The sequence below is a fragment of the Peromyscus eremicus genome, chromosome 1 (assembly GCF_949786415.1).
Source record: "Peromyscus eremicus chromosome 1, PerEre_H2_v1, whole genome shotgun sequence".
NCBI lineage: Eukaryota > Metazoa > Chordata > Mammalia > Rodentia > Cricetidae > Peromyscus > Peromyscus eremicus.
In genome coordinates, this window is record NC_081416.1 from 193,875,947 (window position 1) to 193,895,455 (window position 19,509).

Here is a 19,509-nt window from a genome sequence, read left to right on the forward strand (position 1 = left end):
TGAGATTAAAGACATTTGTATCCAATACTGGCTGTATCCCTGAACACACAGAAACTTACCTAGCTCTGCCTACCAAGTACTGGGATTACAAGCGTATGCCACCACTGCCCTGCTTTCCTATGGCTTGCTAATAGCTCTGACCCCAGGCAACTTTATTTATTAACATACAAATAACATTTTAATACAAATAAAATATCACCATAATGTATGTATGTATGTATGTATGTATGTATGTATGTATGTATGTAAGTAACATAGTACCCAATATTTTAAAAGGGGCACATATTTGAAAAGGCATCATTAAATGTGGTAAATTAGTTGAATGCATTGGGTATTATATGTTATGTGGGAAACTGAGGCAACAATGATGACCATTGTAATTTACAAAATTACTCTCATTTTGGAGAAGGGTGCCTCAGGATGTTGTCTATGAAAAAAAATGTTCTCATTTTAGTTAGTCATAACTATGTTTTGTCACCCAGTTCTACATGAAATTATTGGGAAATATATCTTAGTTGAAGTTTTATGCCAATATCATATTGACGTTTCCTCTTGAGGCCTGTCAGAAATATGGAGTGTGTCTGTTGACATATTAGGATGATACTTCAGCAAGTTTGGGAATATTTTTAAAAAGAAAGATGAAGCAGCAATTCCTGGTGTGTGTGTGTGTGTGTGTGTGTGTGTGTGTGTGTGTGTGTGTGTGTGTGACAGAGAGACAGAGAGAGGGAGGGAGGGAGAGAGAGAGAGGGAGAGACAGAGACAGAGACAGAGCTGCAGTGGGTTTAATGCAAACGTCTGAGGTTGTCAGGGAAGAGAATGGTGACTAAAGGTCTAGTGACCTCTCATATTAGTTACTTTTCTGTTGCTGTGATAAAACACCATGACCAAGGCAACACATAGAAGGAATTGTTTATTTTGGCTTGTAGTTACAGAGGCTTAGAGTCCGTTATGTCAGAGTGAGGGCAGCAAGCAAGCATGGTGGCTGGAACAGGAGGCTGAAAGCTCACATCTTGAACCATAAGTATGAAACAGAGAGAACAAACTGTCACCATAATGTTCTTCTCATTTTTTAGGGCCTAGTAACCATTAACAAAATCCTTTGAAACCACAATCTTTGGATTTAATTTTGAAACAAGTACTTCAATCCTTAATTTGTTTCTGTCTGATACTTGGTCACAGTGACAGAAAGATAACAAATTCAGTAGGTCACCATGTCTGTCTGTCTGTCTATCTATCATCTATCTATCCATCAATCTATATCACTTAAATATGTACTGAAGATTCTAATCAAGACTACATATATACAAAGGCATATATCCTCCCACTGAGGCACACTAGCATTTTCCTCCTTTATTATTGCTTATGAAAAGCGTACATATTTCATATACTGTCATGCTGAGTGTTCTGTAGGCAGAGTTTTAACACAAAATATTAACATACAGAGAAAAATGTATGCTGTAAGAAGTAATTGTGTACCAACAGATGTTTATCAACATTGCTGGTTTTGTTTAATACATTCACTAACTACTACCAACTAACTCCAGTTACAAGAACAATAAATAACCAGAGAAAAAGCTTAATATACACAGGCTGAAAATACTGTGTTTCTTTGGTAGTGTACATTTGGATGCTTAAATTTCCAATACTTTGTCAGTCAAATCTGAAAATTAATATGCAAGTTATATAAACTGAAATTTTCCCTCCACAAATTTATGATAGGTAAACTTTTGTAATTTTACTGAAAGTTTCACATATTAAAGAAATACATGGTTTCATGGAAGACCATGCCTTTAAATCCAAGCTCTCAAGAGCATGAAGCTGTATGATTATGACTATGAGAACAGCGGAAGATACAAAGAATTAAAAATCAGCCTGGCCTGCATATCTAGACTTTGTCTCACTAAAAAGGTGTCATTTCACTGGCAATGCTCAATATGGTATGATGAATTTGTTGCACCTTCTTCATGATGGCTTTTATTTTCTATTTATTTTTTATTATGTATTCTGCCTGCATGTATGCCTGCACTGCAGGCCAGAAGAGGGCACCAGATTTCATTCAGATGGTTGTGAGCCACCATGTGGTTGCTGGGAATTGAACTTAGGACCTCTGGGAAAGCCGCCAGTGCTCTTAACCTCTGAGCCCTCTCTCCAGACCTGGCTTTTATTTTCTTTTTTTTTTTTTGGTTTTTCGAGACAGGGTTTCTCTGTGTAGCTTTGTGCCTTTCCTGGAACTCACTTGGTAGCCCAGGCTGGCCTCGAACTCACAGAGATCCGCCTGGCTCTGCCTCCCGAGTGCTGGGATTAAAGGCGTGAGCCACCACCGCCCGGCTGGCTTTTATTTTCTAAAACTTAATTAATGAGATTGAATGCTGGAATTCCAGGTGATGTATAAGAATTCAAATAAACAGTGAAAAAATGAATCAATACATAAAACAAGACCTGAATCATGGCATGCAGCTGCTGTTGCCCCTCACCCAACACCACGTTTGGATGCCACCTGCCCCCTACCTCACATATCACATGTGCCTGCCCTATTGTTGTGGAGTATTAGTTTAAGATGCGTTACATTCATTTATGCTGTGGAATATTTGTTTAATGATGCAAAGATGTGTTGCATTTGTTTAACTTTGGAAAACTGTGTTACTGTGCCTGTCTAAAACACCTAACTGGTCCAATAAAGAGCTGAATGACCAGTAGTTATGCAGTAGAGGGATAGGTGGGACTGCCAGGCAGAGAGAATAAATAGGAGAAATCTAGGCTCAAGAGAAGAGGAGGATCAAGAAAAGGAGGAGAAGAGAGCGCCAGGGGCCAGCCACCTAGCTACACAGTCAGCCAGAGTAAGAAGGAAAGAAAGATATATAGAATAAAGAAAAGCAAAAAGCCCAGAAGCAAAACAGTTAAAGAGAAATGGGATAATTTGCTGTGGATATCGTTCTATATAAATAAAACACTGATTGGCCAGTGGCCAGGCAGGAAGTATAGGCAGGATAAGCAGAGAAGAGAATTCTGGAAAGTGGAAGGTGGATAGGGAGAGACACTGCCAGCCGCTGCCAGGACAAGCAGCATGTGAAGATGCCGGTAAGCCATGAGCCACATGGCAAGGTATAGATGAATAGAAATGGGTTAATTTAAGATATAAGAACAGTTAGCAAGAAGCTTGCCACGGCCATACAGTTTGTAAGCAATATAAGTCTCTGTGTTTACTTGGTTGGGTCTGAGTGGTTGTGGGACTGGCAGGTGACAGAGATTTGTCCTGACTGTGGGCCAGACAGGAAAACTCAAGCTACAATAATTTGTTAGAAAAGCTGGCTAGAAGCAAGCCAAGCTAAGGCTGGGCATCAAAAGTAAGAATCATTTGAGAGCTGAGTGGTGGGCTCACAATGAGTAAAAACATAAACAAACGAACAAATAAAACAAAAAGTATACACACACACACACATACACACAGGGCTCACATCCATGCACACATAAAAATATAAGCAAATCAGAAAGCAACAATGTATAGGCAGTGACCTGTTATTTCCTTGTACAGATGAGCATTCTGGCTTTCTCTTAGGTTTTCTACAATTCACCAAGGTGTAAGATAGTTCAGTGACTGTGAAAGACAGAGTCACAACAGGTGGGAGTGCAAACAGGCTGTTCACAAGCTTTTGTTATCCATTTTAGTATTTCAGGTTATGTCTGAGGAGCTTCTTAGTTAGACGAAACAAAAACAGTGGTGAAAATTTTACATGTGCTAGTTTCCCTATTTTAACTGAAAAATACTTGATTATCTTTAAGGTATTCTGATCAAAGAAAGCATATTTCTTGGAGGTACTTAAGAACAAAAACTGCCAGCAATAACAACAAAAAAGAATATCATCATTGTTAATTTTTTTTGTATCTGGGCTTGTGTGGGCTCTGGGTCACCCTGAATAAAGTTTCTTCTGGGTGTGTTTGGGAGGGGAGCATAGAAACATTGGACTTGGTACAGTAGAGCACGCATCCAATGTTGGGGCTACTTTCCAACCCGCAGTGTGTAGTGGAGGGAGTAGGGCTGGTCTTCCTCTTTCTAGCTCCTGAGTGCTGTGATTATAGGCATGGGCCAGCACACCCAGTTTATGCAAAACTGAGAGGATGGGGCCTAGGGCTTCAGGCCCTGTAGGCAAGGGTGATGCTTAGGACTGTAGGCCAGATCACCAGCACTGCTATTTCTTGTTTGTTTTGTTCCAAATTAATTAAATTCATGTCCATGTTTATTTAACTTTTTCATTTATCATTTGTCATCTATCATCTATTTATCCATTTATTCATTTATCTATCAACTATCATTTGAGGCAGGGTCTCTCTACATAGCCCCTGGATTTTTATACCTAGACAGGGCCGCCCTCTAAGCTCACAGAAATCTCTATGTAAACCAAGTGGCCTCAAACTCCCAGAGATTTGCAGCTGCGACTAACTTGGAATTTACAGTCATCTTCAGCTCCCTGAGTGCCTGAGATTATAGATGTGTGCTACCATGCTGGACCTTACTGGCAATTTTAATAAGGTTGAAAGCAGGGGCTGAACAGATGCCTCCAAGGTTAACATGGATTACTCTGTATGGAGTATAGAGGACCCAAGATCCATTCCCCAAACAATTCAAAACTGCCTATGACTTCTGCCCACTCCAGAAAATCCATTGCCTCTGGCCTCTCTGTCCTCACCTTCACTCGTGTGAACATACCCACATACATACATTGTACAGAATTAAAAATAATAATAAAAATAATGATTAACCTGGCATTTTAAAAAAGTAAACAAAATCAAGAGGAAACAGGGCTGGAAATGGGATGAGGTTTCAGGTGTTAGGTCTGGAAGTTGGGATTTCATTGTTGTTTATTCTTTTGTGCATGGGACCCAAATCAAATAGCCTAAACAATAAACAGGAGATTCAAGGGTTTACCAGCAAGCTGTGCTGTTTTCCTTGTTTCACCAGTGCTCACATGGTTGAAGGGAAACAGTTCTGATGAAAAACCCAGAGCAACAGCACTGAAGGATCTTCTTTTCCTCACTGGCTTAAATATCTGAATGTAAGAAACTGTTTTCCGTTGTAAATTTATCTTTTTTTAGCATTCCCTTTTCAAGAAAACTAGTCCAACAAGAGCAATAGAAATCAGAACATTAGCACAGTGACTGTCTCAAAGCAACAGGAGCTGGAAATTTTCTGTTATGAATGAAAATGCTTGAAACCAAGGTTATTTAAACGATTTTCCTGAAGCCCAGAACTAGTTAGCAGGAATGACTGGGAATGAAAAGGAGATGTAGTTCTTCAGGTACAAGCTCCTTCAGGGAAGGACACTGGAGAGGAGAGTCTATACTTCTGGATCCTGCTTACAATAGCATTGGCTCTTTAAGAACTTCATGTACAGATTAAAATTCTTTATGACAAATTGAGCTCACTTTTTCTATTGTTTGTAATGTGATAAGAAACAATTCACCACAGAATTCAAATAAAAAGCTAAGGCTTATGCTCTACTACTAATATAAACTTTTGGAAATCGGAACTGTTTTAGAAAACATGGTACTTCAGTTAGAGCCCTTATCCCAGACAGATTTATAGCAACAAATTAAGATAAATACCAGAAGAGGTTTAAAATTAAGTGTTTTCTGATGTGTTCTGACATATTGTCAAACCAATTCATTTCAGTTTGCACAGGAAAATACATACCATCACATTAATCAAAAGTTATCAGATGTAATTCAGAGCAACACATTTAAAAATATTGTATTAAAAAGTACAGGAGTACTTTTTAAGTCATTTAAATACTTGGAAAAATTTGAAGTGTGAGAAACATAGGTTGCTGTCAACAATTTGTCCCTGTCTTCTCTTGAAGCATACAGAGATGCAAAAAACAAACAAACAATTAAAAAAAACTGCTCATCTTTGTTTCCTTATGTGACAAATGTAATTTAGAGGAAATTGTTACAATGGGTTGGTACAATTAGTTCTCTGTCATGTTCCCAAAACCTCTTTCTGACTAAATAAATGTTTGTTGTGAGGTAAAATCTGTAGAGTTTTCTCAATGAGAATGGAAATATGTGGACAGAGCCAGAAAGTAGATTTAATCATAAAACAAAGTTTGAGGAAGATAAAAAAAACAAGATCATATATAAAAATTCATTATTTGTTAAAGATGTCTTAGTCCTAAAATCTATACACTGACACACAATTATAATTCTCTATTTGGAATAAAGGTGATGGAAGGTACCTGTCACTTAGGTTGAACATTTTATACAGAGAAAAGAAAAATCTAGGTTTGAACTTGCATTTCAGAGCCTTAAAATGGCCTGCAAAGGGAAGGATACTGTCTTAGTCAGGGAGTCCAATATCTCTCAACTGCTTGAGTTGGAAAGACTTTCAAAAGATCAAGGAAATTTCCTGCCACAGCTTGGCTCATGAGATGGTAAACTATTGATGGGATCAATCTGAGTGCTAGAGAAGTGGGAAAGTGAGTCATGTACTTACTCAGATCTCCTTTAAATAAAGGCTACACAATCTAAGGAAATCTGAGAGAAATCATTTCCTGATGGACTGGCTCAAAGGAAGCATTGGGATGCTTGGTTATCACAAGCAGAGATCTCATAAATATCATGTACTAGGAGATGATGAAGGAAGGAGAGATGCAAAGCTTTAAGGCCAATTCACTGGGCACGATGGAGCTGTGCTTACAGAAGAGGTGAAAAATAAAAAGGTTGCTTCACCAGGGACGTCAGAACTGGCATGTGAATTTAGTACTTTTGCCGAGCTTCGTGGTAGAATGTGATTTTGTGGAAACAACTAACATTTGAAAGAAGGGGTGGAGTGTTGTGTAACAATTTTCCCTTCTTTCACATGAATTTTTTCTGTTATTTTTGAGATAATTACATTATTTTCTCTTCCCTTTCATATTTTCAGATCCTCCTTACATTCTTCCTTAATCCTTTTCTAATTTATGACATCTCTTTTCATTAATTATTGTTACATGCATGTGTATATGCATGCAGGTGTATTTTGCTAACTGTAAACTGATCATTCTATATAGCTAGCATGTATGATATTGGATATCCAACTTGTGTGCCCTTCCCTGGGTAAGACTGTTTCATTAAGGCTCAGAAAGTTCTATGGAAAGACAGAGGAGGTTGGCAAGACTCAGGCATTAGACCATGGCTGGGAAAGCTGAAACTTAAAAGATTAACAAGGCCTTTCCCCTCCCAATGTTATATAGGTAGTGAGTAGGACAGGTGAAGAGATGAGTCTTGTAGAGATACTCAGGTTTCTAGTTTTCATGAGTCACCCATTTTAATATGAGCCTTTGTGATGCTACTGCATATGAGTTATTCATACTCCTGAAAGTAATCCCTTACTTATATTCCTGTTAATTAACTTCAATAAACTCATTAATTTGTGAGACTAGGAATTACACAGTCTTCCCTGGGAGGCAGACAGGTAAAGAAAGGGGGAACTGATAAATAATACCAATGGTCAATTTCTAGCTTCCTTTTTAATTTTCTTTCCAAAGACAAAGGCATAGTGACATTTTTCTTCCAGCTATCTGGTTCAGGATAGATAGATATATTCAAGGTTAGTACTGAAGATGTTTACCTGAAGCTGTAGGTGATCATAACTCTTGTGAGTGAACTATGGCTATGTCATGTCCAAAAGACAGCATTTCACAGCAGGTCCCCTCATCCTCAGTCATGATATGCAGGACCTATTTCTGTATGCTCCCTAAATCTATGGTGAGTGGCTGGACTTCATGCCCCATTTAGGACTTCAGCATTCATGGTTACTTCAGCATTTGAAGTTTCCAGGCTGTGCATTTACTGCTACCTACTACAAAAAGAACCTCTGACCAAGACTGACAGCTGAAGAGATCCATTTGTATAAACAGAAACATTTACAAAGCAGTTACTAGTAGCATAATCTTAAAGGGCCATGACCCTTGCAGCCACAGTCTTCTGACCAGGTACTGTGTACTGTGTGCTGTACTAATTCCTTCCTATAGTGCAGATCAGAAGGAAATTAATTAAACACTAACTCCATGTCACTGTTGCACCAGTGATTTTCTCATATTCTCTGTGCTACCATTTAAGTGATATTTTCTTTTCATTTAATGAAAAGTCTTAATTTCATGAGTTCCTTTTTGTTAATTTTTGGTCTCATTTCCTATTAGCTGAGAGTCCTATTCAGAAAACCCTTACCTGTGCTTAGATGTGGGAGTATTTTCTCTCCCATGTCCTTTGGCATTGTCAGAGTATCAGGGTTCATTTCGACATCCATGACCCGTTTAGCAGAGCCTGTGTATGGTAGAAGATGAGCGGCACAGTTTCGTTTTCTGCATTCTAAAAATAATTTTTCACTACCACCATATCTGAAATAGTATCTTCAAATGTGAACATACATATAATGAAATATAAATATGTATGCAAGGTTACACTAGGTATTCCCAAGTGCATTCTGCTTATCAAGTGGACCACTTTGAGTAACCAGCTATGTAGTAAGTAATATGAGGCCAAGCTCTGACCACTCAGAGTAAGGCATGGCAACCATTTATTTGCATTAGAATAAATTCTCAGCAGGACTTATAGCCTGGCTCAAATACTATAGATTGGGTGGTCATTTTCTTGGTTCCCCAGATCCATTTATTACACTAGTAGAATTAAAAAAATTATAAACACAGAAGGGGACAAATGATCCTTACTTTTGGTGATGAATAATATTTAGATTGCCCCATAATTCCAGCTTTAAATGTCCTTTTAACAATTGCATTTTCAACAAATCTATTTTTTTAAAAAAAAAATTCTGGAATGAAAGTGGAAATAAAGAACACATATGCACAGATCACAGTTGTGATCTGGACCTTGAGGCAAGAAGACAACATGCCTTTGATCCAGATCCTGAGGCTGGATGACACATGTCTTTAATCCAGACTTTGAGGATTAAAGTGTGCTGAAAGGCACACTTTAATTTGGGTCACACCTTCTGTTAGAAGGACAATGGAAGAAGAAAGGCTGTGTATTAGTTCTTTGTCTGTTTTCCCTCATCTTGTCAGCACATCCATTCCTTCACTGGCATTGAAGCCTACTTCTTTGGGATTCCAGCATATAAAAAAACCAGCTGAGACACTTAGCCTCGTGGGACTGAGCAAACTACTGGATTCTTAGATTTTCAATTCATAGCCATTTTTGGACTGCAGCCTGTAAGGCATTCCAATATATTCACACACACACACACACTCACACATACACACTATATCTATATATATGAGAGAGAGAGAGAGAGAGAGAGAGAGAGAGAGAGAGAGAGAGAGAAAGAGAGAGAGAGAGAGAGAGAGAGAGAGAGAGAGAGAGAGAGAGAGAGAGAGATTGAGATCGATTCATCCCATAAGTTCTGTGACTCTAGAGAATTCTGAGTAAAACACTAGGATTTCCAGTCAAATTGAATATCTATACTTTTAGGTCCTAATTTTCTGTTTATACTCTTAACTACACCTCTGAAACACTTTCAGCAAATATCTCAATACCACGTTATATACATTTGCAGAAAATAATCTTTCCTATTGTATAAATCTAAAGATTATGGGAAACAGTAAAGCATAGGGTTGAGTGTTATTTCTGATGAAGGGTAAAACATGATTTAAAATATAAGAAAGAGTTTTAGCTGCTACTTATAATCTCCTGTATTCAGCAAAATATGTACAGAGCATCAGTTCAGTGTGCTTTTTACTTCCTGTGATGTTCAAGTTTAGTGGAAGTAGAAGTAGAAATCAAACACTATTATTACTACTAAGTAAAAAGATGTTTTGACAGCGAGATTTTTCATATTGGTTAAGATTAGTAATATTACTAAGCAAATTTTATGTAGAATGAAGTAAAAAATATTCAAGTTTTAAATTCTTTGTAGAGACGGAAGGGAAGAGAAATATTTGGGAGGTGGTTATGGGTATGAGCAGTCACTAGACTAAAATGAATATCCTTGCTGATGTATTGAAATGTGTATTACCACACACATGGGAACTTGTACAATTCTCTTCAAGAGCATCCTCGCTTTTGTGTTCTTTTTGGATTATCAGTTAAGGGGACTTCATAAGTAATCTACTTTGGGATGCTTTTAATTTAAAATGTAGTCCTTGCAAGAAAAAAAAAAGAAAAATTTATGAAATAGTATGAGCTATTAGATACATGACAAGACTTGGTTATTTGTTTTGATCATATTGATGGGTACTTGTTACTTAATGGAAAACTACTTGTTTATTAATTTAATCTTGTAGAATTTGTTCTTTGAACCTATAAAAATTCAAAAATTAAGTAAATTGATGCTTAAAAGTGAAACACCATCATCAAAGCTCCAGTCACCAAGGAAGGAGAAAGTAAACTCTGTCTCTAGTACTAAAGCCACCATTTAGAATTATAGTTAAAGGACTGAAAGATGGAGCTGGAGAGATGGCTCTGTGGTTAAGAGCACTGACTGCTCTTCCAGAGGACCCAGGTTCAATTCTCAGAACCCACATGGTGGCTCACAACACTCTGTAACTCTAATTCTAGGAGACCTGACACCCTCACACAGACATACATGCAGACAAAACACCAATGCACATAAAATAAAATTAAATAAATGTAAAGTACTGAATGAAATTTAGCATCACTTTCTAAATGGAGGTATCTTATTCTAGTATTATCCTTATTTAACACATTTCCCAGAAGTATGTTTGTGTGCTTCAGTTCCTAACCCTGAAGATATAAAATTGGAATGCTAAAGTTTTAAAACATATGGCTAATTAATGAAGTTAGATTCTACAAAACAATATATACAAGAAATATTTTGGGTTTTTTGCAAGTGAATTAATGAAACTTATTTCACATATCATTTTACTTTGAAAATGTAAAGTAACTTAGACATCTTCAACACACAATCTCTACTGTGCTCTCTCTCTCACATACAGCCTATGATTTAATGAGTACTCACTGACATTTGCTTTTGTTTTATGTTTGAAATATTTGCTGTTTTAGGGATTTTTGTGTTTGCATAAATCTGTATTTTTTTTAACTCTTTGGGGACTCATCACCCAGCTCCCAAATAAATACACAGAGACTTATTCTTTATTATGAATGCCCAGCATTAGCTTGGCTTGTTTCTAGCAAGCTTTTCTAACTTAAATTATCCCATTTCTCTTTAACTGCATTTTGGCCTGTGGGCTTTTTACATTTCCTTATTCTATATATCTTTCTTTCCTTCTTTACTCTGTAGCTGGCTGGCTGGCTGGCCCTTGGCATCCTTCTCCCCTTTCTCACTCCTCTCCCTTTTTAGATTTCTCCTCCTCTTTATCCTCTCTGCCCACCTGCCCCAACTATTTCTCTCTCCTGCCTACCTATTATTGACCATTCAGCTCTTTATTAAACCAATCAGGTGCTTTAGGCAGGCAAAGTAACACAGCTTTATAGAGCTAAACAAATGCAACATAAAAGAATGCAACACATTTTTGTATCATTAAACAAATACTCCACAGCACGAACATATGTAACACATCTTAAACTAATATTCTAAAACATAAATTAGTCCATAACTTACTATAGACAAGACCAGGGGCTTATGTGGAATTTACAGTGACTGAGCTACACCTATGTTAAGATACATATGTTACTGTGTGAGCTGTAAATCACAGTCTCAGGAAGAGCTGGCTATGATTGAATACTGTGGTTGATAAACCATAATTGACCTTAAAAAATAAATAATTGTAATGGCATTCTGCCTTTTGCTGTTAAGTCAAATGTGTCTTGTAAACTGTTAAAATGTTCTAAGTGGAATTTTAATGGCTTGCAGCAACGGGTAGTAAATACTGCAGAAGTGCTGTTTTGAGTGACCAGGATCAGCAGGTGAAATGGTGCTGTCTCCCAGAAGATGTGTGAGTTCAACCTGTGAGGAGCTTGGGCTTGTCTCTGTAGTTACATAATTAGAATATGTTAAAGTATCAGGTATGCTCTTGATAATAAGTGCAGTATTTGGTAGGATAAGTAATATTGTGTCTTTTCAATAAAATGTAAGCACTCATGAATAAAACCTTTTTGTATGACTTATATATCAAGGATTGGTTTGGGGGGTACATATTTATTTGTACTGTCTATTTGTTTTGTAATCATAAACTGTAATTTACATCAGTTTGAAAAAATATAATTGTAGCACGAACCTTAAAAGGTCTTATTAATAAAAACAAACCTGGAGCCAGGTATTGGGGTCAATGCTGGAAGATCAGACAAGCAGAACAAGCCACAGCTGATTCCTCTGCTGATCCTGTTTCCTCAGACTGGATGCCTCTCAGCTGAACTGTGCTACTCAAAAGCCTAAAAGCTTAACCAGGCTCTAGTTCCTGGACCTCACGCCTTATATACCTTTTTGCTCCCTGCCATCACTTCCTGGGATTAAAGGCCCATTTCCTGGGATTAAAGGCATTAGTCACCATGCCTGGCTGTTTCCAGTGCAGTCTTGAACTCACAGAGATCCGAATGGATCTCTGCCTCCAGAAGGCTAGGATTAAAGGTGTGAGTGTCATCATTTTCTGACTTCTACGTCTGTCTAGTGGCTGTTCTGTTCTCTGACCCCAGATAAGTTTATCAGGGTGCACAATATTTTGGGGAACACAATATCACCACATATTATTAAACAAATGAGAAATGTATTTACAAAGATAGCAAGCTTGCTTACCATTTAATTTTTTGATTATTTTTCTGAGCTTGTGTCAAAAATAAAAGTGCAACATAGTTTAAATAATCCTTGAAAACACCACTGACTTTTTGTTTTGGGTGTGTTGAATTTACTTTCTGAAATTTTTTTCTTAGATTTTACTTATGTTAATTTCTAAAGGCTCCAGTAAGTATATCATTGTGTATTTCATAAAAAAAAAATTCAAGAGTATTTTTAACAGGCTGACTTATTTAAAGGAGTAAAAAGTGCTCAGATAAAATTTCTCCCCTTGAGAATTCTGGAGTTAGAATCTACAAGTGCTAACCAGTCCTCCTTTTTTATTTTAGGTATTGATTTCATTCAGCAATCCCAAACAAGTGGGTGGACATTTGTTAGGTTTAGGAAATAGTAAAAAGAACGCCAATCTGAACCCTTTTGGGAAGGGAATTTTTTTTTTTTGACACAGGGTCTCACAGGAGATCTAAGGTGTGAACCACCAAAATGGGCATGTGTGATGTTTATTCATTTTGTTTTGAGATAGAGTCTTGCAATGTAGACTAACATGACTTGAAATGCAAAATCTTCATCTCCATATTCAATGTGTTGGGATTATAAGTGTGAAACAATGTGCCCAGCTGAAATCTGACTCATCTATCAACCTTCGATGGGCTTCAAAGCCCTCAGCCTTGAGCTGGGAAGCTTGCTGAGAGGGTAAAATCACTTGCTGCCAAGGATGACACACTCAATGCAGATTGTGGTGGTATTGTGTTCCCCGAAATAATTTTGCACCCTAATAAACTTATCTGGGATCAGAGACAGAACAGTCACAATATTAAACATAGAGGTTAGGCAGTGGTAGCACACGCCTTTAATCCTAGCATTCCAGAGGCAGAAATCCATCTGGATCTCTGTGAATTCAAGGCCACATTGGAAACAGCACACGCATACCTTTAATCCCAAGAAGTAAGCCTTTAATCCCAGGGAGTGATGGCAGGAAGCAGAAAGATATATAAGGTGTGAAGATCAGAAACTAGAAGCATTTGGCTGGTTAAGCTTTTAAGTTTTGAGCAGCAGTTCAGCTGAGAGCCATTCAGATGAGGACACAGAGGCTTCCAGTTTGAGGAAACAGGATCAGCTGAGAAGTCAGTGAAATGAGGTGGCTGTGGCTTGTTCTGCTTCTCTGATCTTCCAGTGTTCATCCCAATAACTGGCACTGGGTTTGTTTTTATTAATAAGACCTTTTAAGATTCGTGCTACAGCAGATGATGTAGTGAGGAGCTCCTGTTGTCCAGGCTCACTGTGAGCTACAGAGGTTGACTAATCTCCAGGGGAGGTGTGCACAGCTGGCCACCTCAGGTAAGGGAAGGCTGTCATGACTGCAGCCTGGATGGCTGTGTTCAAATTCTTGCAGTCTGTACTTCCTCGTCCTTCTTCCCAGGTGTCTGGCTTCACTGCCTGTCCATGACCCTCTTAGCTGCTACTTCCTTCCTGGATCTTCAGACAGCAAAACTGAAAGGAGACCAATGGACATGTGGACAGGTGTCCAAGCACAGCAGAAAAAACACCCTCATATTGCAAAGGCTTCCAGGTCACCAGTGGAGAACACCTGAGAAGCATAGTGAGTCCCATGCACTAGAGACAAGAGCATCATCCAGGAAGGTCCAGGCATGCACATGCTGGAATGTAGCTGTGATATGACAGGAAAAACTGTCACATTTGTAGAGCAGGCTGTATGTACAAGCTTGAACACAGTGACCTTCTTTAAACAGCTAAACAGTGGAAGCAGCCCCAGCATTCAATGGGACAGGGATAAAACAGTATTTCCAGCTGGGCAGTGTTGGTACATGCCTTTAATTGAAGCACCCAGGAGTCAGAGCAGGCCATCTCTGTCGTTAGATACCAGCCTGATAGACAGAGCGAGGTCCATGCAAGGGCTACAAAGAAAAACCCTGTCTTGAAAGAAAAAGTAGTTTCCACAGTAGCAAACCATGCAGCAACATCGAATGACAGTGTTTGTTACATGCAAGGCAGACCTTGGAGGTTGTAGATTCAGACCACACTGTCTTAGAGTTACTACTGCTGGGATGAAACACCAGGCCGGAAAAAGTCCCTCACAGTTCCAGGGATCATTTCATCATCAGAAGCCCTGAGGACAGGAACTCAGAGCTGGAACCCCAGGCAGGATGGAGCTGAGCGCCTGGTGACACCATAAGAGAGTCCTCAGTGGCAACACTGTCCCCTCCCCCCACACCCCGTGTGACACCCCTTCCCTTCCCCTCCCCCTAGTCCCTTCCCTGAGCGACAGGTGGCACCAGCCTAAGGGCGCCCTCGGTGGGCAACTCTGATGTGAGTTCCCTGGGCGACTTTACCTGGTGACACATTTCGACAGAGACGGGCTCAGTCCCCGCGGGTGTGTAGCTGGTGACACCAGGCTCGTGTGTCACCCTCCTGTTCCTGTGCCCTGCTGAGTGTCCTGAGTGACATGGTCCCTGTGGGGGCGTGGCCGTGGTGACCCTCCCCTCGATGTGGGGGCGTGGTGGCCGCGGTAAAGCCGCGCACAGTCAGGACACTACTGTGTGCTGAGCTGTGACGTCAGCACCGCCCTGCCTGGTCCTCCGGGTGACGTCAGTCCCTCCGGCCCCTGCTCTGTCCTGGTCACGGTCGGGGGTCGGACTGGCTGTGACCGGCTGCTACCACTCTAACCCTCTAACCCCTCTGCTCCCAGCTGAGTCCTGGGGATCCTGTGGCTGGGGGTGGGGTGGGGGTGGGGTGGGGGAGGAGGCTACACGGGCGGGGACACGGAAGGAGAGACATGGGGGAGGGAAACACGGGGGACACGAGGGAGGGGGGACACGGGGGAAGAAGAGGGAGGGGGACACGGGGGGACAGAAGGAGGGGGACACGGGGGACACGAGGGAGGGGACACGGAGGGACAGAGGGAGGGGGACACAGGGAAGACGAGGGAGGCGGGACACGAGGGAGGGGACACGGAGGGAGGGGGACACGGAGGAGACAGAGGGAGGGGGACACGGGGGAGACAGAGGGAGGGGGGACACGGGGGGACAGAGGGAGGGGGACACGGGGGAGACAGAGGGAGGGGACACGGGAGGACAGAGGGAGGGGGGACACGGGGGACAGAGGGAGGGGACACGGGGGACGGAGGGAGGGGACACGGGGGGACGGAGGGAGGGGGGACACGGGGGACAGAGAGAGGGGGACACGGGGGACAGAGGGAGGGGGACACGGGGGAGATAGGGAGGGGGGACACGGGGGAGACAGAGGGAGGGGACACGGGAGGAGACAGGGAGGGGGGACACGGGGGAGACGGAGGAGACACGGGGGTACAGAGGGAGGGGACACGGGAGGAACACGGGGGGGGGAGGGGGCACGGAGACAACAGTGTCTGTGTTTGGAGTGTTTGATCTGCACTTGGGCCCGGGGTACCTCCCCAGGGCTGATGACCGCGTGACCCCCGTAACCACGTGACCCAGGAGTCACCCCTTGTAATCACGTTCATGGTATCAGATGCACATCTTGACTGAAAACCGAAAAGGCTGAAGAGCTGTGAGTGCTTGTCTCAGTCCTCCTGAGTGCTCACATCACCATGCTGAGTACTGAAAACTAAGAGGTTGAAGAGCTGCGCGGTGTTGGTCTAAGACCTCGTGAGTAGTTAGTTGTGTACTGTGTATATAGCATGAGTGCTGTACTGAGTACCTGCTGAACCCGCTGAACAGGACGGCTCCGCCCCTGTGTGTGAGTGCTTGTCTAAGTCCTCATGAGTCCTTAGCTATGTACTGTGTACACAGTACATAGCACGAGAGCTGTGCTGAGTAGTCGGGCCGTGGGTACTGTGTACTGTGTACTCAGCATGAGTGTTCACGTCTCTGTGCTGAGTACTGAACCCGCCCCACCCATCTATTTCCTGACTGTGAGTGCTTGTCTAAGTCCTTGTGACTACTTAGCTGTGTACTGTGTACTTAGCATGAGTGCTTTGCTGAGTACTCACCGCAGAACAGGACGCCCCGCCCATCTGTTTCCTGTCTGAGTGCTTATCTAAGTCCTCATGAGTCCTTAGCTGTGTACTGTATATACTTAGCACAAGTGCTGTGCTGAGTACTCGGACCCCAGGTACTGTGTATTGTGTACTCAGCATGAGTGCTGTGCTGCAGAAAAGGACGGACTCAGTTTCTGTTCCTGTCTGTGCACTGCTTGTCTAAGTCCTCCTGAGTACTTAGCTGTGTACATAGCACGAGTGCTGTGCTGAGTCCTCGGACCCCAGGTGGTCTGCAGTGACCCCATGATCCTTGACCCCACAGACGCGGACACTCATGGAAGCACACGTCACAGCAGGATTTATGATGGAGGTCATGGGGACACGGGAGTCACGGGGTGTCATGGGGGTCACAGGGGTTCGCAGGGGTCACGGGGGTCACCTGGACAGGACTTGGCCTCAGCCTACGAAGGTGAAACACGCGCGTCCGCGAACGCCCAGGCCGGAGACCTGTGGGGGGCAGGCCTGACGTCATGCGGGAAATTCCCACAACTCGGGACCCACCCCCACGGCCGTGAGGCATGCTGGGACTCGCAGCCCCCCCTCCCCCGCGCTTTGAACACGTGACCCCAACGCTCCCACCTTGAACACGTGACCTGCCTGCGGCTCCCCCCCCCCCCCCCCCCCCCCCGCAGCTGCTGGGCGCTCAGCCCGTCGGCTGCTGACGTCACGAAGAGATCCGCATAGTCAGCTCCACCGAAGCAGCAGGAAGTGACGCGGGACACGGGGAATTCCAGGGTTCCCACGCGTGACCCTGGGGGGGTCAGCAGGAAGTGACGCGGGACACGGGGAATTCCAAGGTTCCCACGCACGACCCTGCACACCCTGACGTCACGCAGTGTGACCCCTGTAGCACGCCATGACGTCACACCGTGACCCCCGCCGCGACACCTCACCCCCACACACCCTGACTTCACGCACCCGTGTGCGGGTCCACGCGGATCACGCGGCCCCCGTCGATGCACGCCACCCACAGCGACCCTGCGCTGTCCACGCACAGCCCGTCGGGCATCGCCCCGCCCCGCGGCAGCTGGAGCAGGAGCCGGTGGTTCTCTGCGAGGACATGGGCACGGACACGTGTGGGCGCTGGGGGGACACGGGGCAGAAGGGACATGGGGACAAGAGTCGCCCCCGCGCTCACCGATGGTCCCCGCCTGCACATCATAGTCATACGCGTACACGGCGTAGTCCAGGCTGTCCACGTGATAGAACGTGCGCTGGTCAGGTGACCAGTCCAGCCCGTTGGAGACGCCCAGCCGGTCGGCGAGCTTCTGCACCACGTGGTCCCCGTGGAGCGAGTAGAGGGCGCCCTGCGCGGGTTCCCACACCCCGGGGGCCAGGGGCTCGGGCATGGTGCCTTCGGGGTCAGAGGGCGGGGTCAGGGGTCACGGTCACACGGAGAGGACACGGTGGGAGAAGTCATGGTGACCCGGTGACCCTGTCCCTGTGACCCCATGACCCCGTGTCACCTGCCACGAAGCGCCCCGCGGGGTCCACCTTGCCGTCATTGACCCGGATGCCAGGCGTCTGTCCGTCCAGCTGCGCCACCCACTGCACATCCTGCGAGTCCCAGTCCAGCAGTCCCACGCGCGTGCCCGCGGGACCACGTAGCTGCCCGGGTCCTTGTCACGCAGGGCCACGCAGCCCACGGGGTCTCCTGGAGGGGGACGGGGGCCGTGACGGGGTGACAGGCTCTGCTCCCCCCCACGGTCTCCCACTCCACCCCGCCCGCCCCGGGCTTCCCCAGGCTCCGCTCCTCCCCCCCCCCACGGTCTCCCACTCCCCGCACCCGCCCCGGGCTCCCCCAGGCTCAGGACCCCCCCACGGTCTCCCACTCCCCCCGCCCCAGGCTCCCCCAGGCTCAGGACCCCCCCACACACACGGTCTCCCACTCCCCACGCCCGCCCCGAGCTTCCCCAGGCTCCGCTCCCCCCCCACGGTCTCCCACTCCCCCCGCCCCGGGCTCCCCCAGGCTCAGGACCCCCCCCCCCCCAACAGTCTCCCACTCTGCCCCACGGTCTCCCTCCACTCTCCCCTCCCTGCCCCACGACCGTCCCCTGCTCACCCAGCCGCACCGTCTGCACCTGCGCCTTGTGCGGGCCCCAGCCGCACACGGTCTGCGCGAGGATGTCCACGTAGACCAGCTGTCCCGTAGCCTCCTCCCACACGGGACACTCGCCCATCCGATGCCTCTCAGTGACTACTGCCTGGATGTGGGGCTGGGGCGACGCCATGCTGCAGGGAGTGGGAGGGGGCGGTGACATCTGCGGGGAGAGAGTCAGCACCGGGACCTCCCCCCCCCCCCCCCGACAGCCTGGGGCTCCCACTCCCACCCTGAGTCAGCACTGGGACCCCCCCGGACAGCCTGGGGCTCGCACTCACGTCCTGAGTCAGCACTGGGACCCCGGGACCACCTGGGGCTCGCACTCACGTCCTGAGTCGGCACTGGGAACTTGGGACAGTGTGGGGCTCGCACTCCACCCGGAGTCAGCACCCGGACAGTCTGGGGCTGGCACTCCCACCCTGAGTCAGCACGGCGACCCCAAACAGCCTGGGACTCGCACTCCCGCCCTGCCCCGCGCTCATGTGAAGGAGTTGCCAGGGAGCCCCCCACCTCCCCAGCTACCTGTGGCCTCTGTGTTCACAGACCTCACCAGGTGAGGATCTTCAGGGGCCCCAGGCTGGGTGGCGACCGCCACTCCCTGCCTCCCCACCCTCCCCATGTCCTCTGCCTAGGCCTGTGCTGGAGGGCGGTGCTGTTCCTCTGGGGACTGCACCC

At 44.9% G+C, this 19,509-nt stretch overlaps 1 protein-coding gene across 1 annotated transcript; it reads right to left on the reverse strand.

The window, feature by feature from the left end:
- Positions 1-17,061: 17,061 nt before the first annotated feature.
- On the reverse strand, positions 17,062-18,964 carry LOC131904167 (regucalcin-like). Its single transcript, XM_059255162.1, has 5 exons — positions 18,796-18,964; positions 18,200-18,352; positions 17,872-18,087; positions 17,652-17,816; positions 17,062-17,180 (listed from the first exon to the last, which is right to left on the reverse strand). Exons 1-5 carry the CDS (start codon positions 18,962-18,964, stop codon positions 17,062-17,064), a joined length of 822 nt encoding a protein of 273 aa, XP_059111145.1.
- Positions 18,965-19,509: the final 545 nt, after the last annotated feature.